At 38.8% G+C, this 25,518-nt stretch overlaps 1 protein-coding gene and 1 non-coding gene across 13 annotated transcripts in view; both read right to left on the bottom strand.

The window, feature by feature from the left end:
• CBFA2T2 (CBFA2/RUNX1 partner transcriptional co-repressor 2) overlaps positions 1 to 25,518 on the bottom strand; it is a 141,973-nt gene that overhangs the window by 19,539 nt on the left and 96,916 nt on the right. For all 12 annotated transcript variants that reach the window (XR_014073847.1, XM_081559724.1, XM_081559726.1 and 9 more), the window contains exons 2-6: positions 25,223 to 25,366; positions 22,126 to 22,367; positions 7,172 to 7,261; positions 2,775 to 2,956; positions 1,623 to 1,876 (exon numbers count right to left, since the gene is read on the bottom strand). Coding sequence is in view for 11 of the 12 variants with exons in the window: in XM_081559724.1 (XP_081415850.1) it covers positions 1,623 to 1,876; positions 2,775 to 2,956; positions 7,172 to 7,261; positions 22,126 to 22,367; positions 25,223 to 25,340 (886 nt within the window). In the remaining variant the exon portion in view is untranslated. The remainder of the gene's footprint in view (positions 1 to 1,622; positions 1,877 to 2,774; positions 2,957 to 7,171; positions 7,262 to 22,125; positions 22,368 to 25,222; positions 25,367 to 25,518) is intronic.
• Positions 13,489 to 13,561, bottom strand: TRNAG-CCC (transfer RNA glycine (anticodon CCC)). Its single transcript has one exon. It is a non-coding gene; the product is annotated as a tRNA-Gly (tRNA).

The raw sequence follows: 25,518 nt of genomic DNA, 5'->3' as shown, positions 1-25,518 counted from the left end.
CAGAACAGCTGCTAAGGGAGGCATCATAGCATACTGGGAACATAGCCAAGCTCTCAGCATCAGACAACTGGGGTCAGAATCTTGTTTTTGCCACTTTCTAGCTATGTGATTGGAGAAGGCAATGGCACCCAACTCCAGTACTCTTGCCTGGAAAATCCCATGGACGGGGGAGCCTGGTAGGCTGCAGTCCATGGGGTCGCAAAGAGTCGGACACAACTGAGCGACTTCACTTTCACTTTTCCCTTTCATGCACTGGAGAAGGAAATGGCAACCCACTTCAGTGTTCTTGCCTGGAGAATCCCAGGGACAGCGGAGCCTGGTGGGCTGCCGTGTATGGGGTCGCACAGAGTCGGACACGACTGAAGCGGCTTAGCAGTAGCAGTAGCAGCAGCTATGTGATTCTGACCACAGTTCTGTCTATTTTCATGTATAAAAAGATGTAAACTCCATGGAGCCCCATGTGTGAGGATTAAATGAGACAACTGACGTATTCCACAATCTAAGTACTTAAGACTCAGTAAATGCTGGTGGCTGAGAACATCACTGCTGTCATGGCCCTCACCATTCAGCTACCACTGCATGAAGACAGAGCCCTACTGTGGTTCAAGTCTGAAAGATGACAGTGAGTCTAAGTCAGAAGGGAGACAGGCAAATGTTTTGCAACTTTTTACTCCACGGGCAACCCACACATGGAAATGTATGAACAATCCTGGAAGCTAGTAGCCCTCTGGTTCTCTGCTCTGACACATCTCAGCAGAACAACTGCAAAAAACCTTCTGCAGTAAAGTTACATGAGTACATGACAAAGAGCTTTGTTCAAAACTGATCTCACTCTGCATTTTCCGAGTCTCTTGTAAATGTGTTATCATACTTTCATAATTGAAAAAAAAATTAATTAAAAAACAACTGATCTCAGGTGAGGTTTGCTAGGGGACTTGTTTTTTCTTAAATTTAATGGTTGCTAAGGACACATATGCCAGGCATTCCTGGCACATGACAATGACCCAGCACAGGGGGTGGTTTTCTCTCCATTTTAGAAATGAGTAAGCTGAGGCACAGAAAGCCTACGCAACTTGCATCAGATCACACAGCTAGTTATAATGCAGAATCAAGATTTAACTTCAGGTATGCCTCACCTCTGACCTAAATGTCTCTGCACCTTTCACCACATGTTTTACATCTTTGTTGCTTAACTTCTAAAACATTTCATTCTGAAATAAACTCAGACTTACCGAAATGTTGCAAGAATAAAGAATTCTCATATACCCTTCACCCAGATTTCCTAAATGTGAGTAATTTTATCTCACTTTGCCATTCTCCATTTCTCTTCTGAACCATATCAGAATAAGTAATATCCCTTTATTTTTAAATGCTTTTCACTGTGTATTTCCTAAAATATGTTTAGCCCACTTCCACCCTATAATGATAACAGAAACAAAGTATGAATTGAGATCAATTTCAAATGAGAATACTATAATTCTAACATTCTTTTCATGTATAATATTGTTTTATCAATGGGAAAAAAGCAATGATGATACTATTTTGCTTTATCACTGAGACGGAAAGAAAACCACATATTCAATCTGAATTTAAATCATTACTGTGCTGTTTATGCCACTTACTAAGATTGTGGTGTCTATCACGAACTTCTCGATGTTCTATCATCTTGCTGGGCTCACGGTACAGGTGGGAAGTTGCGATATCTTCTAAGGTGTAGTGCTGAAGAGGCGGAGGAGTAGGGTGGAACTGGCCCCCAGGATTCATGAGGGGCACAGTGAGGGCAGGACTGTGCCGGGGAGCAGGGCTAATGGTACACACTCTCTTGGCAGGAGGCTCAGGAGCAATTGCATCTCTTTCAAAACTGCTCTCTTCCCGCCTGTAGAAGAATGGGCAAGTACATGTCTGAACCTGTCAGCAAGTGTTGGTGCAAACATTTCCCGGGCACCTACTGTGTGCTATTGTGCATTTTCATAAACAGGAAGATGTTAAGAAACGGTTTGAGATGAGGCATGAAATGAAATGTCTTCAGGGGCCAGGCAGGTTAAAAGAAACCACTGATTTATCCCAGCACAAGAGGAGAGGTCAAATCCATCCACAACAAACAGAAACATCTCAACCTCATGAAGCAATGGAGAAATTAAGGAGATGACACATTTTCTTACTTGACAGTACTATGGAAGATTATGGATTCAACTATGTTTAGAAATGCTGTTCAAGGTTAAATTTGCTACTGTGGAGGTGAGTACTGGAAGGAGACAATTCTCCACACAGGAGGAAAAAGGCTCACAAAATTAATACACTTGTGATCTGGTAGGATTTTTAGTCATTTGCTTCAATTGTAGCAAATTTTCCACTGTTATTAAAATGTTGCTTCCTCAACAAACCATAGAAAACAGTGTTAGATACTCATACATAAATTTCCAGGGTAAATTAAAATCAATATAATTTCAATTTTCAAAGTAAAGTAATGATACGTTTATAAGACTTCACATCAGAAAAAAATGTCTTAAACAGATTATATTTTCTATGGTTTTAGAGCAGTGGACCCACAGAATACTCAAGAGGAGAATTTATCAGTAGGGGTGTACAGAGTCATTTGAAGAGCTGAAAAGCATTCTGCTGCCTGATGCTGTGACAAAGCAAAACTAGCCTTAGAAATTCTGAGTCCATACCTATATATAACCACAGTCATCCAGTTCTTTTTCTTTCACAAGAAAAGGAAAGCCCAGAGCAGTTCCAGAAAATCAAGGACAAAGAAGCTCTTCTCGGCTCACCTCTCTGGACTGGGCCTCTTTCCATTTCCATGCACTTCCATGAGCAGCTCAGAGGAGTCAGCAGGGGACGCAATACTTGTGTTGAGCAGAAGGTGTTCGTGCTGAGCCAGGTACTGGGATGGGGTCTGCTTGGCAGCCCGTGCGCAGTGCAGCAGTTCTCGCTGCAGCAGAGGCAGGTTTGCCTTGAAAAGAAGAGGCAGGGGCTGGAAGGCAGTCTTCCCAGTGTTGGGCCCTACACACAGGGCTCAGCACCTCCAAAGGCTTTCACAAACAGGGTGACACAAAACAAAAGCCCTTCTCTCCTTGTCAGTCCAATTTTCATATGACATCCATTATACTGAGCTTAAATTATTGTTAACTTGTCTATTGTCTCCACAAGATCTAAATCCCTTTAAGCAAGAAACTGTGCTTTATTTACCTTTGTGGCCCTAGCACAGAGTCAAAGCTCCATAAAGGTTTGTTGAACATAATAGTTTTAAAACTTAAACATTTCTGAAGATTTTGATCAGTTAGAGAATTAGTAATGCCTACATAGGAGTAGAAGGCATTCCCTCTTTCCTTTCTCACTTTAAATCCTGGTTCTCTCTTCTGAATCCTAGGACATTCTGATAGCACAAAAACCTTGCCTTCCTGTTCTCTCTTAGAGCTGCCATGGAATTCTGGAAACAGCAACTACTCCGGCTTAGTTGGAACACGGGGTCTTAAAAAAAGTAACAGGAGTGATAGGAATGGGGCAACAAGCCTTAGACTAGTTTAGTATCTGAGTATACACAGGTATCCCACGGGCAGAATCTATTTCTTACTGTGGTGCTCCATTAAGCACATTCCCTTATTTTGTAAAAGGATAATTATTTATGTACTGATTATTTTTACTTCTCCTCAAACTTAAACCTCTAATGAGACAAATCATACAAAAAACCCTGTGCACCTTTAAATTTAACTGTAAGTCCTTCATATTTAAAATATACTTTCCCCACATTTATTTTATTAAAAGAATAATTATATTTTCCCTCAAATTTGAAAACAACTCAGACTGAGCTCATAATAAGTCTTTATCCTGAGGGAAACAGACGAGCAAGTGAAAGGAGAGTTTAATATATGCAAGTACTCATCCCTTTACCAACAGTTAATTTAGCAAGCACCATAATTAGTGACTGTTTTAAAGCAGAAATAAATTGACAAAAACCCAAATGCTAGCCAAAAAGCTGCCAGAACAACCTACCTCATGCTGTTTTCCAAAATAACAAGAGTTAAGAATAGAGAATTTGATGATATAAAACACTTTTAAAGTTTTTTATTTTATAACCTCAATCTTGTAGCAACTGTAAAAACTTAATCGGAAAAAATACAATGTTAGATCTCGACGCTTGTGACATGTGCCCTTTGATGAATTTTTAAAAATGCTAATTGTTTCTTATTAACACAAATTTTCCAAATCTCTGATTCTGGAGTCTTGGGGGAAATAATTATCTACTGGCTCTGATATACAGAAAAGAGACCAAGATAGAACTCACACAGCTGTTTTCAAGGCTGAAAAAGGCACCCCAGACAGCTCTGGGAGGCCAAGGTGTCAATGCCATCAGAACAGAGCCCAACACAGGCTGTGCATGGAGACCTATGCATTTCCTTGCATGTCTTGAATGCTCTCATTTATTAAAAAACCCAAATACCAGAATCAGTACTTCAGTAAGTTGACTCAACCTTTTGATGCTATTACATTTTCTTAGGAAATACAGAAGGTACCAGGACATATTTATTTTGTCGAGACAAAAACTGTTGATATTATGTGACTACTCACATTGTGATAAAGGAGAGAAAATAAATTTCCACAAATATTGTATTGACAAAAGTCAAAATATAAAAAATTTGAGTTCAGTTTTTTTTTTGGTAATAGTTTACTGTAAATGAAAAGAATGAAATTCATTTGCTAGGGATGGACTGAGGATAACATCTTTAGCTTATTTGGGGTTGAAAATAAGTATTTCCTATCACCAAATCGATCCCAACGTTCATCTGTAAAAATCATTCTTCTCTCTAGTCCTTGGTAAAACCATGTAGTGGGCTGGATACGGGTCGTAAGTTTCCAAACTGTGCTTGGTCTAGAATACAATGGTGTCCGACCCTAGCCTTTCATTGCCTTTAACCTATTTTATAACACTGCACCCTAACCTTTCGATGGCAATGCAAAAACTTGCTGTCTGTGAACATGCATAAAATTACATGCAGTAAAGGTTCTAGAGACTTTTCCATTGCCCCACTGTAGAAGCAGCCAATTTTACTTTTGTTTGCATATTTTCATTCTGGCCACACCTTGTGGCACGCAGAATCATAATTTCTGGACCAGGGATTGAACCTGTGCCCCCTGCAGTGTGGAAGCTCAGAGCTCTAACCACTGGAACGCCAGGGAATTCCCTGTTCGCATATTCTTAGCAACAATCCTGATCTATAATGTATATTCTTTGGCTTCTCTCCTGAACAGGTTATAACACCTTATAGATTCCCTCATTAATTGAATTGAATTAAATACAATTCAAATTGTGTCACATACACGGGTTCAGTTTTAAAAAATCTTTATGAGTTATAATATCACTTTAAAAAAAATTTATTATTTAACTGGAAGATAACTGCTTTACCACGTTGTGCTGGTTTCTGCTATATAACCACTCAAATCAGCTGTAATTCTAGGTCATTACAGAGCATCAGGCTTGGCACCCTGTGTTATATAGCAACTCCTCACCATTTATCTATTTTGAACATGATAATGTATATATGTCAACACTGCTGCTGCTGCTGCTAAGTTGCTTCAGTCGTGTCCGACTCTGTGCAACCCCATAGATGGCAGCCCACCAGGCTCCCCGGTCCCCGGGATTCTCCAGGCAAGAACACTGGAGTGGGTTGCCATTTCCTTCTCCAATGCATGAAAGGGAAAAGTGAAAGTGAAGTCGCTCAGTCGTGTCCGACTCTTTGCGACCCCATGGACCCTCCATCCATGGGATTGTCCAGGCAAGAGTACTGGAGTGGGGTGCCACTGCCTTCTCCAATGTCAACACTACTCTTTCCATTTGTCCCACTCTCTCCCTCTCCAACTGTGTCCACAAGTCTGTTCTGCATGTGTGCACCTCCATTCCTTTCCTACAAACAGGTTCATCAATACATATCTATGCGTTAATGTGTCTCTTGTTTTTATAAATTACTGTTTAATAGGGAAAAACAGCACCAGTGGAAAAGCATGGTAGACACCACCTTTACTAACTAATCAAAGTCAACATTATCAATTATGAGACAAATTAACATCTGTATCTCCTGACAGCATGCAGTGATAAATGTATAACCTCACTGTAATCATAAAGCAGAATCAGAAAAATCCAAATTGAAGTATATGCTATAAAATAACTATCATGCACTCTTTAAAATCCAGATCATAGGAGACTGAGAAGCTGTTTCTGATTAAAATGAACTGAAGGGAGACATGACAGTGTAATCCAACATGTGATCCTGAATTAGATTCAGGACCAAAAATCAAGACATTTTGTTAAAAAGGACATTTGTGGGATATCTGGTGAATATGAATAAGATCTATAGATAATACTGTATCAAAGTTAATTTCTAGATTTGATAATTATACTAAAGTATTCATATGTATCATGCTTGTAGCTTATTCTAAAACATTTCTGTGGAAAAGATAATAGGAAGAGAATAATAATGCAGATGTGATAAAATATTAACATTCAGAGAATCTGAATTTTACTATACCATCTTAAAAACTTTTTTGTGAGCATGAAATTAATTCAAAATAAAATTGTCTTTTTTTAATATGTAAATTTAACCCTGACTTGAATATCAGGGACACACAATAATTTTAAACAATGTCCCCAAAAGTTACGTTCCAGAGGACAAGTAATTTCAGAGGACATAAGTAGAAACTAGACTAAATGAGGGGAGGAGAGAAGCAAACAATGACTTCCCACATGCTCTTCCACCCTTAGGGTTAGTCCTAACTGCAAAGGCCTCTGTTTTGACAGCCTCCACTGATAACACACACTCTTTACCTGCTGGCCACAACCAAAAGAATGTCCAGTTATTTCTGCTAAGAGCCCAATCATTATGTCATGCACACAACTCTAGCTCGCCCCCACTCCTGTTCCCCATCTCCCACCTGCTCCGTGTGTTATCAGCAGTGTCTGCAAATAGACCACAACTCAAGGCTTTTGCAACTGTCATCTCACCAAACATAAACCTTATCTGAAAACTGCACTCATATTTTCTCTAGCAGCCTCAAATAAAATAAAGATATGAAAATGTGGCAAGCTGCCCTGACGTAGATCATAGAAGAGGGATCAGTAGCAGTTTTGAAGAAATGCTGAAGATAATTTACAATCAGTAGTTATAAAAATTACCTTGAGGAATGGAATAACAAAAGGACGAAGAGGAAAGTTTGTAGCCTCCTGGAGCTTGCAATGGAATTCTTCAATTGTTACTGTTGAGTTCTGAAAAGATAAAATAACACTGTTCAACTTCAAAAACTGGGCAGTGTTCTCCTAACATAAATCTGCCAGTGCTGAGCCCTTTGGAATAATGAAGATAATTCCAAGAGCACTATTGTGAACCCAGATCCCTCTCAAAAGTTAACCAGATTCTGTTTCCTTTATGAAAGAAATCCAGCCTCTTTGATTTTCTTCTCAACTGTCCCAAATCTAGTAAGTTCCCCACTATGCTCAGCAGTGTGGGTAGAACAGGGCATTGCATTCCTCCCATGAAGAGTGGCACTGAGGTACCCTGTCTTGAGGGGTCCATCACAAGTCACCTTAGGTACAAGTAGCCAAGAGTACAGTGTTTCCAGTTGAACAGTTCCCAAATTAGTCCAGGATGTCAACTAAATGACTTGAAGCCTCATTTCTTCAGTTTTCTTCATTGGTTCTGCCTAACTTCTGGCATCAGTTCCCTAAATCTCCTAAGCTGGAAGTTAATAACAAAAATAGGTGCTCTTCAAGTGGTCTGTTTACAAATCAGAGTATCTCCAAGTGAGCAGACTTCCACTAGTTAGATTTTAGTATTCCAGGAAAGTTTTCAGCATTTCCCCAGTATTTTTTCCAGCCTTTCTTTCAACTAGGATTCTCAGCTTCTCTAAGAGGAATAGAACAATACAAATATTTTCTTCAAAGTTCACAAACTATTGTTATTTTTACTTCAATTCCTTAAAACACAGCATACTAGGTTAAAAACAAAATATTAATCTGAATTCTTGCTTGCCGAAAAGAACGGTGACGACTTCTAGGATTTATTTTTATAAAATTATCAAGTGTTCAAAGATGTAACATGTACCGCACAAATTATTCATCAGCAAACTATTACTTCTTAATAAGAAGAAATGGAAAATATATAGGTCCAAAACTGCATTAAAAATTATAATGCAGTCATACATTAGAACACTTAGGGTGGTATATTTGTATGCATAAATGAAGAAAGATACATATAATATACCAAGTGAAAAATCAGAAACATAGAAGTATATTCCAATAATCCATTTTTTAAAATAATACACATACATTTATATAATATTTTAAGTGTCTGGAAGGAAAGTTACAACAGTAGTTATTTCTATATGTGAAATTATGTTTGATTTTCCAAATACAGCATACAATATTGAGTAAAAACTAAAATATTTCTTTAGGAAAAAAGAATGTATCAAATTTAACCATGTTAAATGAAAATGTTTGAACAGCTTATCCCATTTCATATCAAAAAATTCCTTTTAAACCTGAGTGCCCAATTTAGTAAATGATAGGTATATAATGCAACCAAATCTACTGACAATCAGGGAATAAAAATTATGAGAAGGGGCTTCCCCGGTGGCTCAGACAGTAAAGAATCTGCTTGCAATATGTGAGACCCATGTTCAATCCCTGGATCAGGAAAATCCCCTGGAGAAGGAAATGACAACCCACTCCAGTATTCTTGCCTGGAGAATTCCATCGACAGAGCGGGCTACAGTCCATGGGGCACAAAGAATAGGACACACAGCTTGTGGGATATTCCAGTTCCCCAACCAGGAACTGAACCAGGGTGCTCAGCAGTGACAGCATGGAGTCCTAACCACTGGACCACCAGGGAATTCCTCAGATGTGATGTCTTGTTTGAGGTCTGCTCAGCTGTTGAATCTATAGACACAGGTCTTTTGTTATATTTTCAGCCGTTATTTTAGCCCCGCATTCTTTCTTTCCTACTATGACTCAGATCTCTTTGAAATCCCCAAGGTTCTGTTCATTTTTTTTTTAACTTTTCTATGTTGTATAGAGTGGGTAGTTTTTTCAAGTGGTCTAGCTTCTAGTCTACTGATTATTTCCTCTGTTCTTTCCAGTCTATTGTTGAGTCCATCACTGAGTTTTTATAATTTCGTTATTGTATTCGTCAGTTCTCCAATTTGCATTTAGTTCTACTTTATACCTTCTATATCCTTGCTGAGACCTTTGTATTTCTTCATTTGTATAATCGCTCACTGAAGCATTTTTATGATGGTTGATTCAAAATCCCTATCACATATTTCAAATATCTGGGTCATCTTGACTGATGTCTCTTGGTTACACTTTCTCTTTACACTCAAGATGGTCACGTCTTGGTATAAGTGACTTTCAGCAGTATACTGGATGTTTTGGGTTCTAAAACTCCAGATGTTATCTACATATTGTTTTTGAGGCATCCTTCATCAGTGTGCCACTGAGAACAGGAGACTCCTTGAAGCTGTCAGCTGCGGTATAATCCCAAGCTTCCCACTCAACCTCTGTTGATCTGAAGAGAAGGAGGGGTTCCTTACTGATGGGCAGTGGTGGGAGCTCAGACTCGCCACTAGGTCTCTTATGGGAGAGGGAAGGTTGTACATTATTGTTTTTTTCCTGAGCTGGTCGACTATAATAGAGTGATTTTCGTCTAACAGTTTTCTACTTCGGACGCTCTTTTCCTAGTCCTTCGGCTAGAAAGGGGTGGGTTTGTTGTGGTGGTGGTTTTCGGTTTGCTTTTGTCTGTGCTCATTAGCATTTCCTTGTTACTGATTTCTCCAGACCACAGTCCAGGATATATGATGAAAGCATAAAATGAAGGGAACTTACTGCTATGTACTTCCTTGGGTCTCAAGGTCACTAGTCAATCTGCTTTCTTCAACCTTTCAAGAGTCGTCTTAATTTTGCTTTATGTAACTGTTCTTTTTTTTTTACTGTATTTGTCAGGCGGAATAGGAAGAAGTATACCTTTCTGTTGGAGCTTCCCTGGTGGTTCAGACGGTAAAGAATTTGCCTGTAATGTGGGAGACCTGAGTTCAATCCCTGGGTTGGAAAGATCCCTTGGAGAAGGGAATGACAACCCACTCCAGTGTTCTTGCCTGGAGAATTCCATGGACAAAGCAGCCAGGTCCAACTCGCAAAGAGTCGGACTCGACTAGAGTGACTTACATACACACACACACACACCTTTCTGTTACATCTCTGAATCACACTGGACATGACCATATCATATTCCATTAAACTGAGGTACTGTCACATTTACTCAGGCATTTATAGAACATTTAGCTGGTTCAAATTTTTTTTGGCATTATAAATACTGTTAGTGCACATTGGTTATCATTTTCTTAGGATGAATGTCAAGGAGAAATACTGGAAAGTCAAAGGAACTGTCTAGTTTAAGGTATAAACTACCTTCCAGAATGTGTATTTTCCAGATAAGTAGCCAGAGTAGAAAACATTTATCTTTACCTTGCAGTGGTAATTGCCACCCTTGCTTCCTGGTATAGTTAAGGACAACCAGGACCTTACTTACCTCTTACACAACAGAAACACCATATGCACATAGGTGAACTAAACTCTGGCTATGCTACCTATGTGACCTTTTCTGACTTTGCTAAGCAAGCTTTCTCCATATGGAATGACCGTGCATTTATATATGCTTGCCAAAATCTTAACCATTCCTTATGTAAGAAGATCAAATAAGGCGTTCATGGATTGGGGAAATATAATAATCTAAACATGTTAATTTCTTCCAAATTAGACAAAATTTTCAACAAGAGGGTAGAAAAAAAGAAAAAGAAAAGGGAAAAAGGAAAAAAAAAGAAAGGAAAAAGAACAGACTGGTAAGCTCAAATGCAATACGCATAAGACAATCATTTCATCTACAAATAATGATAGCTTTATTTATCTTTTTCCAATCCTTATGCCTTATTTGCTGCTAAGTCGCTTCAGTCGTGTCCGACTCTGTGCGACCCCATAGACGGCAGCCCACCAGGCTCCCCCGTCCATGGGATTTTCCACGCAAGAGTATTGGAGTGGGGTGCCATTGCCTTCTCCAATGCATGAAAGTGAAAAGTGAAAGTGAAGTATGCCTTATTTACTAGGCTATAATGTTCAGGTTTACAGAGAATAGACTTTCTATCCAGTTCCTATTATCTGAGGTAAAGCTTTTGAAATTTCACCATTAAGCAGAGGTCTGCTGAAGGTTTTCTGTTTATACATACTACTGTCATCAGATTAAGGAAATTCCTGCTAAGTGTGCATTTTTTAACAACAAATAGATATTAAATTTAACAAACACTTGTCTCCAAATATAGTTTCAATACCAATTACTACAGATTACATGTTTCTGTAAGCCCTCAAAATTTCTACACTGAAACTTCATTTCCATTATTTGGAAGCACAGCCTTTGAGAGATGACTAGGTCATGAGGACAGAACCCTAATGAATGGCATTAGAGCTCTCACAGAAAAGATCCCAGAAAGCCCTCTTGCCCTTTCTGCCCTGTGAGGAAACAGTGAGAAGACCATCTATGAAACAGGACCTAATATGTTGAACTTTGATCTTGAACTTACCAACCCTGAGAGCTGTGAGAAATGAATATTTGTTGTTTATAACCCACCTACTCTTTAATATTCTATTATAAGAGCCTAAAAGGACTAAGACACTGATCTTTTTTAAGATCTATTTTAATTAGAGGATAACTGCATTACAACGTTGTGTTGGTTTCTAATGCTCAACAATGTGAATCAGCCATAAGTAGATATATATCCTCTACCCCTTGAGGCTCTCTCCCCACCCCTGCCATCCTATCCCTCTAGGTTTTCACAGAGCACGAGGCTGAGCACCCTGTGTTATACAGCAATTTCCCACTAGCTATCTATTTTACACATGGTAATGTATGTATTTTGATGCTACTAAATTTGTCCCACCCTCTTCTTCCCCCGCTGTGTCCACAAATCCATTTGTCTATGTCTGCATAAAATGCTGATTTTAAAATAAGCTTATTTATTTTTATTTATCTATTTAGTTTTGGCTATTCTGGGTTTTAGTTGCTGTGTGGGCTTTTCTCTGGTTGCAGCAAGTGGGGGCTGTTCTCTAGTTGCAGTACACAGGCTTCTCATTGCAGTGGCTTCTCTTGTGGAGCACAGGCTCTAGGATGCACCAGCTTCAGCTGCTGTGGCACGTGCGCTCAGTCGTTGTGGCTCCCAGGCTCCAATGCATATGCTCAATAGTTGTGACACACGGGCTTAGTTACTCCGTAGTATGTGGTACCTTCCCAGATCAGGGATTGAACCCGACTCTCCTGCACTGGGCAGGCGGATTCTTTACCACTGAGCCACCAGGGAAGCCCCAAGATGTTGATCTCAATGAAAACCTCAATATGTGAGAATATAAACTGGCATCAACTTGGAAAAACAATTTGGCCTTATATACTAAATGTATATACATGTATACCCTATGAAATCACAATTCCATTGTTCAATGCAATGCTTGCATACATATACTATACATAAAAATGCTCATTATTTACAATGGCATTTGTACAGAATAGACTTAATATAGTTGGTCAACAACTGCTAACTTTAGGAAAGCCTGCTTGCAAGGCTGGGGCGCTGACTGGTGTCTAGGAACTTATAATTTCCTACACTGATACAAAACTAATCATAACTGAAAAAGTGAAAGCATCTCAAGTATTCATCAATGGATGAACGCATAAGCAAAACATAGTGTGTATGTGTGTGAGTGTGTGTATAATGAAGTATTAACTCATCATTAAAAAGGGAGAAAATTGTAAGACATGCTACAACATGCTGCTGCTGCTGCTAAGTCGCTTCAGTCGTGTCCGACTCTGTGCAACCCCATAGATGGCAGCCCACCAGGCTCCGCCATCCCTGGGGTTCTCCAGGCAAGAATACTGGAGTGGGTTGCCATTTCCTTCTCCAGTGCATGAATGGGAAAAGTGAAAGTGAAGTCGCTCACTCGTGTCCGACTCTTAGCGATCCCATGGACCGTAGCCTACCAGGCTCCTCCGTCCATGGGATTTTCCAGGCAAGAGTACTGGAGTGGGGTGCCATTGCCTTCTCCAACATGACTCTAGACTAATAGGGTGAACCTTGACAATATTATATAAGTGAGATAAACCAGCCACAGAAAGATAAATACTGTGATTTCACTAATATGAGGTACCTAGAGTAGTCAAGTAGAATGATGGCTGACAGAGCTGAGGAAAGAAGGAAATGGGGAATCATTGCTTAAGGGCTCAAGTTACAGTTCCAAAAGATAAAAAAAATTCTGAAGGTAGATGGTGATTGATAGCTGCAAAACAATGAGTATATTTATTTATTTATTTTTAAAAATAAATAAATATTTATTTATTTTGGCTGTACCAGGTCTTAGTTGCAGCAGGGAAACTCTTAGTTTCAGCATGTGGGATCTAGTTCCCTGACCAGGGATCGAACCTGGGTCCCCTGCGTTGGGAGCACAGAGTCTTAGCTGCTGGACCACCAGGGAAGTCCCAACAATGAGTATATTTAAAACCAGTGAACTGTGCACTTAAAAATGGTTAAGATGAAAAAAATAGTTAAGGTGATAAACTTTGTGCTATGTATATCTTACCACCTTCTCATGATCAAACAATTAAAAAATTTGAAAGAGAAAAAAAACAAAACCTTAACCACAGCCATTTAAAAGAGACAATTGGCTATATCTACGTTTGGCTCAGATGGTAAAGAATCTACCCACAATTAAGGAGACCTAGTTTTGATCCCTGGGTCAGGAAGATCCCCTAGGGCAGGGAATGGCACCCCACTCCAGTATTCTTGCCTGGAGAATCCCATGGACAGAGGAGCTTGGAAGGCTACAGTTCATGGATTCGCAAATTCGGACATGACTGAGCAACTAACATTTTCACTGTCAAGGACTAGCAAACCACTCCAATGTATCCTCAAGATGTTTTCTCTTGAAGTCTTGTCTGCTCTCCTTGAGATAGAGACTCCAAACAAAAAAAAAAAGTATATTTTCATAGCTAGAAAAAAATTCATTTTGTGTGTGCATGCACGTGCAAATGAGCTGTCATTTTTCCCTTTTACTCTTGAAATTAAGCAGATCCTACTTAAAGTAATTTGCTGCTGGAAATGGTATCAGACAAATTCTGATGTCTACTTTGCTTCCAATTATGTTCAAACTCGTTTTGACATTTAAGGTAAATTTTATTAGTCTAGAGTCAGAAAGACTTTTCCATGGTACTCTAAAATCTGACCAATAAACAGAACCCCCCTGGAGAATCCCAGGGATGGCAGAGCCTGGTGGGCTGCCGTCTATGGGGTCGCACAGAGTCGGACATGACTGAAGCGACTGAACAGCAGCAGCAGCAGCCTCACCCCAAACAAAGAAACAAAAACACCTTCCCTCAATGGATGAGGGCACTATTTTTACAAGCTCTGATTTATGCTAAACACTAATTTTCCTTCTAGGAGTCTGTAGTTTCATACATGCTACATAGAGTGCCTATCTGCCCAGGCATCGAGTGTTTAATGGTGTTCCTTGGGTAGAAACATCACACATATGCTGCTGTACCTTCACAGATGGGGGAAGAGTGAACTCTCTCTGACCATTCATACAGGGGAAAAAGGAAGCCTACACATGGATTTTTCCAGATTAAATCTCAGCTCTGGGCACAACAATATGCCAAGTCCTGAGAATTCTAGCAAATCTCAAGACGTGGGAATAGTGTTGGGGAACCTATGATGCTGCCTCAAAATGTAAGAAACTCAAATGTCCATTGAAAAGTATAAACTGTGGTTAAGAATTCGCCTGCCTATGCAGGGGCAAGGGTTCGATTCATGGTCCAGGAAGATTCTACATGTTGCAGAGCAACTAAGCCTGGCCACCACAACTACTGAAACCTTTGCTCTAGACCCCATGCTCTGCAACAAGAGAAGACACAGCAATGAGAAGCCCACAGATCGCAGCTAGAGAGGAGTCTCCACCTGCTGAAACTAAAGAAAGTCCTTGTGCAGTAACGACAACTTGACACAGCCAAAAATATTTTTAAACAGTATAAATTGTGGTATATTTCTACAATGAAACATTATACAGCAATGATAATGAAGCACCTACAGTTATACAAAACAACGGATAGAATCTTGCATGATAAAGAAGACATTTATTTCATTTTGCCTTGTATGAAAATGGTTTCTTCTGCACAATACTGAGTAATCTTTTACAGCAGCAGTTCATAAACTTTTTAGTCTCGTAATCCCTCTAATTATTGTGGGTTACATCTATTGATAATCACTATATCTGAAAATTAAACCGAGAATTAAAAACACTTGTGATAGATACAAACTTTTGTAAGGAAATAAAAACCAAGTCTGCAAATGCATGCCAGACACTACCATAGGAACAGCTGGCCCGTGTTCCCTGGATGACGAGAGGGGAGTGCATTCCTGGGATGCGTGGGATATCTCCTAGAGAGCTGCTTCTCCAGAATCAGGAAACATAACTAACCTACTACATACATAAAAACACAAGCAGAAATGTAGACAAAATGAAGCAACAAAGGAACGTTTCAGACAAAGGAACAAAATAAAACCCCAGAAGAACAGGTGATGTAGAGATAGGCAATCTACCCAAGAAAGAGTTCAGAGTAATGCTTGTAAAGATCATCGAAGAACTTGCGAGGAAAACAGATACATAGAGCAATAAACCAGAACTTTTCAAGAAACAACTAGAAAATAATAAAAAGTAACCAAAAAGAGGTGAAGAATACAATAACTGAAATGAAAAATTCACTAAAAGGAATCAATAGTAGACTAAATGAGGTAGAATTATCAATAAATGAGCTGAATGACAAAGTATGGCAATCACTGCCACCAAGCAGAAAAAAGAATGAACAGAAATGAAGACAGTGTAAGAGACCTCTAGAACAACATCAAGTGCACTAATGTTTACATTATAGGGGACGCAGAAGGAGAAGAAAGAAAGAGAAAGGGCCTGAGAAAATATATTTACAGATAATAGCTGAAAACTTCCTTAACCAGGGAAAGGAAACAGTCACCCAAGCTCAGGAAGCACAGTCCTACACAGGATTAACCCACAGAAAAACACACCAAGACACACTTGTAAACAAAATGACACAAATTAGAGATAAACAGAGAATATTAAAAGCAATAAGGGAAAAGTAACAAATAACATACAAAGGAACTCCTATAAGGCAATCAGCTGATTTTTTTAGCAGAAACTCTGCAGATCAGAAAGGAGTGGTGCAATACACTTAAAGTGATGAAAAAATTAGGAAATGGAAAAGCTTACTGGTAAAGGCAAATATAAAATAAAGGCAGGAAATCACCCATACACAAAGCTACTGGAGGGTGGGGTAGACAAAAGTAGCAACATTTCTGTATCCACAATAAGCAGTTAAGGGACACACAAAACAGTTAGATGTAAAATATAAAACCCAAAACAGTAATCATGAGAGGAGCCGAGTACAAAATGCAGAGTATCTAAAACTCTTCTGAAAGAAATCAGCAAATTAAAACAAGCACGTGTGTGTGTGTGTGTGTATATATATATACCGCTATACAAAAACCTAATGTTAACTGCAAAACAAAAATCTGTAATATATCCAAACACAAAAAGGAATTCAAACACAACATCAAAGATAGTCATCAAATCACAGAAGAGAACAAAAGAAGAAAGGCAAAAAAGGACCTAAAAAACAAATCCAAAAAACAATGAACAAAACGGCAATATGAGCATATATACTGATAATTACCTTAAATGTAAATGAACTAAATGCTCCAACCAAAAGACAGACTGGCTGAATGGATACAAAAACAGGACCCATATATATGCTGCCTAAGCCTGGCGGGCTATAGTCCAAAGGGTTGCACAGGGTCAGATAGGACTAAGTGACTGAGCACGAGGTATGTGTCAGATCTCGAGACACATATAGACTGAAAGAGAGGAGATGGGAAAAGGGATTTCAAGCAAATACAAATCAAAAGAAAGTCAGAGTGGTGATACTTCTATCAGACAAAATAGACTTTAAAGACTGTGACTGGGAATTCCCTAGTGGTCCAGTGGTTAGGAAGGACACCATGCTCTCAAGGGCCCAGGTTCAATTTCTGGTCGGTGAACTAAGATCCCACGAGCTGAGTGGTGTGGCCAAACCTCCCCACACCACCCCCCAAAATATAATGATCAAAGGATCAACCCAAGAAGAAGATAGAACAATTGTAAATATATATGTGCACCCAACACAGGAGCAATATAGGAGCAATATACAAGCCAAATGTTAACAGACACAAAAAACCTTAGTACTCCACTTAATCAATGAACACGTCACCCAGACAGAAAATCAATAAGGAAATACAGGTCTTAAGTGACACATTATACCAGATGGACTTAATTGATATTTATAGGGCATTCCATCTGAAAGCAGCAGGATACTCACTCTTTTCAAGTGCTAATGGAACATTCTTCAGGACAGATCACATGCTGGGCAATAAAGCAAGCCTTGGTAAATTTAAGAAAGCTGAAATCATTATCAAGCATCTTTTAAAACACAAACACATAGAGGCTAAACAATATGCTACTAAACAACCAATGGATCACTGAAGAAATCAAAGAGGAAATTAAAAAAAAATACCTAGAGACAAATAAAAATATGATACTCCAAAACCTATGGGTTGCAGCAAAAGCAGTTCTAAGAGGGAAGTTTACACTGATACTCCTTTACCTCAGGTAATATGAAAAATCTCAAATAAACAACCTAAGCTTACACCTAAAGCAGCTAGAGAATGAAGAAAAAACAAATCCCAAAGTTAGCAGAAGGGAAAAAAGCATCAAGATCAGGGCAGAAATAAATGAAGTGGAAATTTAAAAAAATGATCAATGAAACTAAAAACTGTTTCTTTGAAAAGATAAACAAAACTGATAAACCTTTAGTCAGACTAATAAAAAAAGAGATGGCTCAAATCAATAAAATAAGAAATGAAAAAGCAGAAGTTACAACCAATACCACAGAAAAACAAAAGACTATAAGAGACTATTAGGAGCAACTATATGCCAACAAAAGAGACAACCTAGAATAAATGGACAAACTCTTAAAAACATATAATCTGCCAAGACTGAACTATGAAGAAATACAAAATATGAGTGGGCCAAGTACCAGTAATGAAATTAAAAAACTCCCAACAAACAAAAGTTCCGGACCAGGTGGCTTCGCAGGTGAATTATGCCAAACATTTAGAGAAGAGTTAAAACATATCCTCCTGAAACTATTCCAAAAACTTGCAGGGGGGCGAACACTTCCAAACTCATTCTATTAGGTGACAATCACCCTGCTAAAGATATATTACAAAAAAAGAAAACCACAGGTTAATATCACTGATGAACACAAATGGAAAAATCCTCAGCAATACTACTAGCAAACCAACTCCAACAATACTTTAAAAGGATTATACACCATGAATATCATAAATCAATGTAATACATGACATTAACAAACTGAATAAAAACCATATTATCATCTCAATAGACACAGAAAAAGCTTCTGATAAAATTAAATATCTATTTATGATAAGAACTCTTTAGAAAGTGGGCACAGAGGGACTATACCTCAACATAATATAGGCCATATATGACAAACCCACAGCTATCATTATACTCAACAGTGAAGTTGAAAGCATATCCTCTAAGGTTAGGAACAAGACAAGTGTGCCCACTCTTGACATTTTTGTTCAACACAGTTTTGGAAGTCCTAGCCACAGCAATCAGAAAAGAAAAAAAATAACAAAAAAATATTTTAAAATTTATGTATGGAAACACTAAAGACCCCAAGAAGCCAAAACAATCTTGAGAAAAAACAGTGCTGGAGGAATCACATCCCCTGACTTCAGCTGCTGCTGCTGCTGCTAAGTCGCTTCAGTCGTGTCCGACTCTGTGCAACCCCAGAGACGGCCGCCCACCAGGCTCCCCCGTCCCTGGGATTCTCCAGGCAAGAGTACAGGAGTGGGTTGCCATTTCCTTCTCCAATGCATGAAAGTGAAAAGTGAAAGTGAAATCGCTCAGTCGTGTCCGACTCCCAGCGACCCCATGGACTGCAGCCTACCAGGCTCCTCCATCCACGGGATTTTCCAGGCAAGAGGACTGGAGTGGGTTGCCATTGCCTTCTCCACCTGACTTCAGACTACACCACAAAGCTGCAGTAATGAAAAAGTATGGCAGTGGCACAACTAGAGACATACAGATCAACGGAGCAGGACAGAAGGCCCAGAAATAAACCTACACACGTATGGTCAATTTTGACAAAAGGAGGCAAGAATATACAATGGAAAAGACAGTCTCTGCAATGAGTGGTGCTGGGAAAACTGGGCAGGAACATGTAAAAGATGGAAATTACAAAATACAAAAATAAGCCCCAAATGGATTAAAGACCTAAATGTAAGACTGAATAAAACTATAGAACTCCTAGAGGAAAACACAGACAGAACACTCTTTGACATAAATCACAGCAATATTTTTTTGAATCAATCTCCTACAATAAAATAAAAACAAAAATCAACAAATGGGATCTGCTGCTGCTGCTGCTGCTGCTAAGTCGCTTCAGTCGTGTCCGACTCTGTGCGACCCCATACACGGCAGCCCACCAGGCTCCGCTGTCCCTGGGATTCTCCAGGCAAGAATACTGGAGTGGGTTGCCATTTCCTTCTCCAGTGCATGAAAGGGTAAAGTGAAAGTGAAGTCGCTCAGTCGTGTCTGACTCTTAGCGACCCCATGGACTGTAGCCTACTAGGCTCCTCCGTTCATGGGATTTTCCAGGCAAGAGTACTGGAGTGGGGTGCCATTGCCTTCTCCGGCTAACTAAACTTAAAAGCTTTTGCACAGCAAAGGAATCCATAACAAAATGAAATGATGACCCACAGGCTGGGAGAAAATATTCGCAAATGATGCAACCAACAGGGGATTAATCTCCAAAATATACACAAACAGCTCATATAGCTTAACAACAACAAAATAATAAAAAAAATAGGAATAAGACAAAATTAGACATTTCTCCAAAGAAGACATACAGATGGCCAATTGGCACATGAAAGACGCTCTACACTGCTAATTATTAGAGAAATGCAAATCAAAACTACAATGAGGTACCATCTCATGCTGGTCAGAATGGTCATCATTAAAAAGTCACATATAATAAATGCTGGAGAGGATATCGAGAAAAAGGAAGCCTCCTATACTGTTGGTGGGAGTGTAAGTTGGTGCAGCCATTATGGAGAACAGTATGGAGTTTTCTCAAAAAGCTAAAAACAGAGTTGCCGTATGCTCCTGGGTATATATCAGACATAAATATAACCTGAAAAGTTACATGCACCCCCTATGTATACAGCAGCACTATTTATAATAGCCAAGACATTGTATTACGGTTGGAAACAACCTAACTATTCAATGACAGATGAATGGATAAAGAAGATGTGATATATACACACAAAAGAATATAACTGAGCCATAAGAAAAATGAAATAATGCCATTTGCAGCAACATGGATGACCTAGAGATAAGATTATCATATTAAGTGAAGTAAGTAAGACAGAAAAAGACAAATAGCATATGATATCACTTAAATGGTTTTCGGTTTTTTTTTTTTTTGGCTGTAAGGCACGAGATCTTAGTTCCCCAACCAGGGATCAAACTCAGGCCCAAAGCAGTGAAAACATAACCACTGGACTGACAGGGAATTCAAGTATCACTTAAATGTTGAATCTAAAAAAGTGCAACAAAGTTGTTTACAAAACAGAAACAGACTCACAGGCACAGAAAACAATCTATGTCTACCAAAGGGGAAAGTGGGAGAGGGACAGATTAAGAATTTGGGGTTTACAGATACACAATACTATGTATAATACAGATATACAAAAAGGACCTGCTGTATAGCACAGGGAACTATATTCAATACTTTGTAATAACCTATCAAGGAAAAGAATCTGAAAAAGAATATAACTGAAGCACTTGGCTGTACACCGGAAACTAACACAAAATTGTAACTTAAAGTGGAAGTGTTAGTCCCTCAGTCCTGTCTGAGTCTTTGCGACCCCATGGACTGTAGCCCGCCAGGCTCCTCTGTCCATGGGATTCTCCAGGCAAGAATGCTGGAGTGGGTTGCCATTCCCTTCTCCAGGGGATTTTCCCAACCCAGGGATCGAACCCAGGTCTCCCACATTGCAGGCAGATTCTTTACCGTCTGAGCCACCTGGGAAGCCCCTCTTTTGCAAATCTCTCTGCTATATAGCTTAATAAAAGAGAGCTGGATTCTTCTGCATTTAATGTGTTGCAATATCCTATGTCATATAATCTCTAGAAAATTTCATTGAACAGTCATGAGAGAATTAAGAGTCAAAATGTAAGTAATATTTTAGTATTATTATGAAAATGTTTTTGATCTCCTGGGCTTCCTGAAAGGGTCTTGAGAAATCCAAGGGGTCACTAATTACACTTTGAGAACTGCCAAGTTCTGTGAATCATCTTTATCACATAAGAGGCTAATACGCAGGAGCACAGTGTGCTTTTAGTTGAGGTAAATCTTGAGGAATTCAATTTACAAACATTAAGAACTGGTAGCTCTTCTCTTTCACATACTGAGAGTTGAACCCTCCCAGGTGTCAATGTAAGAAAATCTCTAACTTATAGCATGGATTTGCCCCTTAGTATAGAAAAAAAAAAAATTACGTGTACCTTGAAATTCCTAAAGAAATTGTATTTGTATGAGGAAACAATGCACCAGGCACTGAATATATTATTAAGTAACAAAACTTAGTGGAACCTCAGTGGATCTATTGAAACTCAGTTTTAAGACAAATTCAAAGTTGCTTAAAGACATTAAATTGACAAACATTATCCACAACTGAAATCCATGATTCAACAATATTCTACAAATTAAAACTAATCTAGACTGTAGAATTTACCACACTGCTACAAGTTTGGGAATGAGGAGAAGTATGTACAATTTCTCTGCTGGCTTCAGTTCTGAGCCACATACTCAAAGCAGTCGTTGACAGTGATGCCGTACTTACCACCAGGGCTAGAACAAGAGTCCGCACCTTCTCCCCAATCTCAGGTGAGATGTCATTGCCAAACTGCTGCAGAGTGGTGAGGAAGCGTTTCAACTTGCTGAGCTGCCGAGCACCACAAGTGGCTGGCAACTGTTGGTTAGTTAGCGCAGATGAGGTGGAAGAGGCAGGACCATTGCTGAATCTTTGTGGTGGTGATGGGGCGCCGTTAAGGGTAGGAGGAGAATGGTTGATGCCATTGCTCACTAAAAGAAAAACTTGGTTTAAGTGCAAATCACAATGATCTCTGTTAATTTCTTCTTTTTTGCATTCTCTTTCATTTATTGATTTGAATTTTGTAAATCACATGATAAAAGCATATACAAGGCACTGATTCAGCCCTCAACAACACTGCTTTACAGTGAGACAGACTGCCATATAAAAAACGATAACATAGATGCGTTAGTAAATCATAGAAGAGTTATGAGAGCCACAAGAGCAAAGAGAAGGGACATCTAACCTCTGCAGGTGTGGGGGGTGGGGAGGAAGGTTAGCTTTTAAGACTTCTTGCAATGGGTTGCATGAGTGGAATCTGGTAGAATATGTATTTCCAACAGGACACTGACCTCAACTTCAAACTCCCAAAGAAGTAAAGCAGTCAATTAAATATATAGCATTTGAACAAGATTATCAGAAAGTAGAGAGTTGTGTTCATATGAGAATTTTTTTTTCTACTCCATAGGTTTATTGACTTCTTCCTGCAATGAGATATGTATTTCTTTGACCATTCAAAATATTCACGTTCATCAAAATCGGTTTTTCTCTGCCTTGATAGTGCCAAGCATTTTCTAGATACCATATGGGACACTTCCATTCTATATTTCTGCTCTAATGATAATATATGTGATTAATTACAGTTTTCCTATTTGTCCATTGTTCTGAACACTGATTTCTTGTAGTTTTAATCTGGAACACAACTCGAGCTATGGTCTTCGAGGCAAAGTCCCTTCTTCCCTGATGAATGAAATAAATATGCCTAAGTGTCAACAGATTTTTATTTAATCATTTCCAGGCCTGAAAATTTAGCAAAATAAAACAAGGTCTAAAAACATATCACCTGTATTAAGAAGCATTATTTGACAGACTGTGTGACAGAGCCTGGCAGGCTATAGTCCATGAGGTCGCAAAGAGTTGGACACAACAGAAGCGACTCAGCATGCATGCATGTTGCTCCTATTAGATTTCATAACTTTTCTCTGTGCTATGTACATGTGCCCCTTATTTTACTTACCAAATTATACTTAGTTCTTTCTATATTTGCACTGCCTTGAAAGACTGTCCACTTCTTGATAAATATACATCTGTGTATATCATAATTAGCTATCAAAGCATTCATTAAAATGTTGCTAAAAGGCTCACTGCATAAAAGGTTAACAGGCTGAGAAAAAAGATGGTGATCTTCCTACTGTCTTCCAGGAAAGGACATTAGAGCTACTACTGGAAAGGAAGGTTCAACACACAATCTCAGCAATTCAGAAAATTAGCTACAAAGGTATACCATTTCTCTGTGTTCACAGAAAGGACCACTGTCACTGGAGAGCTGCCCTCTTTTGAAGCAACCCATAAATATAATACATTACCATGCTTTTGGCCACTCTGATACTCACTCGAGCTGTTTTACAGTTTCTTCAAAGAAAGTATGTGATCACATTTTCTGAAATAATACATACTGCTGCTACTGCTACTGCTAAGTCGCTTCAGTCATGTCCGACTCTGTGCGACCCCATAGACGGCAGCCCACCGGGCTCCGCAATACATATTCACCCCTAAACAGTCAAGTATGGAGGTCAAAAGGGCTCAATTTAGTTATACATACAGATACACATATAATTCTACACTATGTATCTTGAAATCTGAATGATAGCCTAGATTCAAATCTGTTTCACTTCAAAGACAGTACCTTTATCTAAGGCTATTTAACTGTGAGATAAAATTACAGAAATTAAGGGAAAAAGACACCAAACTTCATATCATAAATTCTGGCTCAAATTGTTCCAGTTGCCAGTTACTTAACTTCAAATATTTTGGGACCATAAATAATTAAACCTTTTTAAAATTGAGGTTTTAGGGCTAAATCTGATGATAAGTTACAGGGTTTGGGGAAATTCAGCTTTAGTAGATAGTACCAAAAACGTTCTTATAAACAATGTATTGTTCAAGTTGCTCCACACATACTCTCACCAAGACTTGATGTTCTACTTTATTCTGAACATTCTTGTGGGTGTACACAGTACTACATTGCTTTTAGTTCCTTTTTGACTAATAAGGCTGAGCAACTTATTATACATTTATTATCTAATAGGATTGCTATGGACTAAATTATATCCCCCCTCTCAAATTCCTATGTTGAAGTTCTGACCCCCAGAGTACCTTAGAATGTGATTGTATCTGGAGACAGGGGCCTTAAAGGTTAAATGAGGTCACGAACCCAGGTCGTAATCCAATATGACTATTGCACTTATAAGAGGAGAAAGAAGCATCAAGGATGCACATGCAGAAGGAAAGGCTGTGAGAGGACAGAGCAAGCAGACAGCTCTCCTCAAGACAGAGAGTGAGCGCCTCGGAAGAATCCACTCTGCCGACATCCTCATCTCAGACTCCTAACCTCCTGACCTGGGAAAAAATAAGTTTCTGTCGTTTAAATCACCTAGTCTTGGGAATTTTGTTATAGCTGCCCTACTCAACTAATAAAACAATAATTTTCTTTTGTAAAAAAACCTTACCATGACACTCATGGAGTAGTTCAATAATTTTATAAAATTTACTTTGAATCCTATGAGTCACTATAATAATTGAAAATTCATCCTTTTAGAGTCAAAGAAATTAAAATAGATACTTTTAAGTCAAAAATATGAAAACAAAATATTTATACTACTAAATTTCCAAGTACCTGAAAGAGTTATGTACTGTTCTCCGAGGGAAAAAGAAACAACCAAATATACGTGTGTATGTTAATAGCCATTAAGAAAATGTTGAGTAGTATATATAGAAGACTTAATGACATTCATTTAGATTCAAACGTCACCATGAACCACAAACCCAAGTAACTAAGAGGTCTCACATGCTGTAGGAGTGAATGACACGGGCCTGGGTCCTCCGGGATTTACTGGTGGAAGGGGTGGCATGGTGGGAGGTGAGGATCTTGACTGTATCTTCACTTCCACAGGAGATCCAGGCATCGCTGGCACCCTTTTGTCAGCAGCAACTGTAAAGAATACATGGAATGGAAGTCAGAATTTTCTATAAGATAATAAAAATAGTGACAACAATCTGAAATATTACATTGGTGCAAATGTAATTGCCATTTTTGCATTGTTGAAATTTGCTGTTTGATAGTAGAATACATTCTTAAATGTG

The sequence above is a fragment of the Giraffa tippelskirchi genome, chromosome 13 (assembly GCF_054371585.1).
Source record: "Giraffa tippelskirchi isolate mGirTip1 chromosome 13, T2T-mGirTip1v1.2.pri, whole genome shotgun sequence".
In the NCBI taxonomy this organism is placed as follows: Eukaryota; Metazoa; Chordata; class Mammalia; order Artiodactyla; family Giraffidae; genus Giraffa; species Giraffa tippelskirchi.
This window is presented reverse-complemented; position numbering and strand designations above follow the sequence as displayed.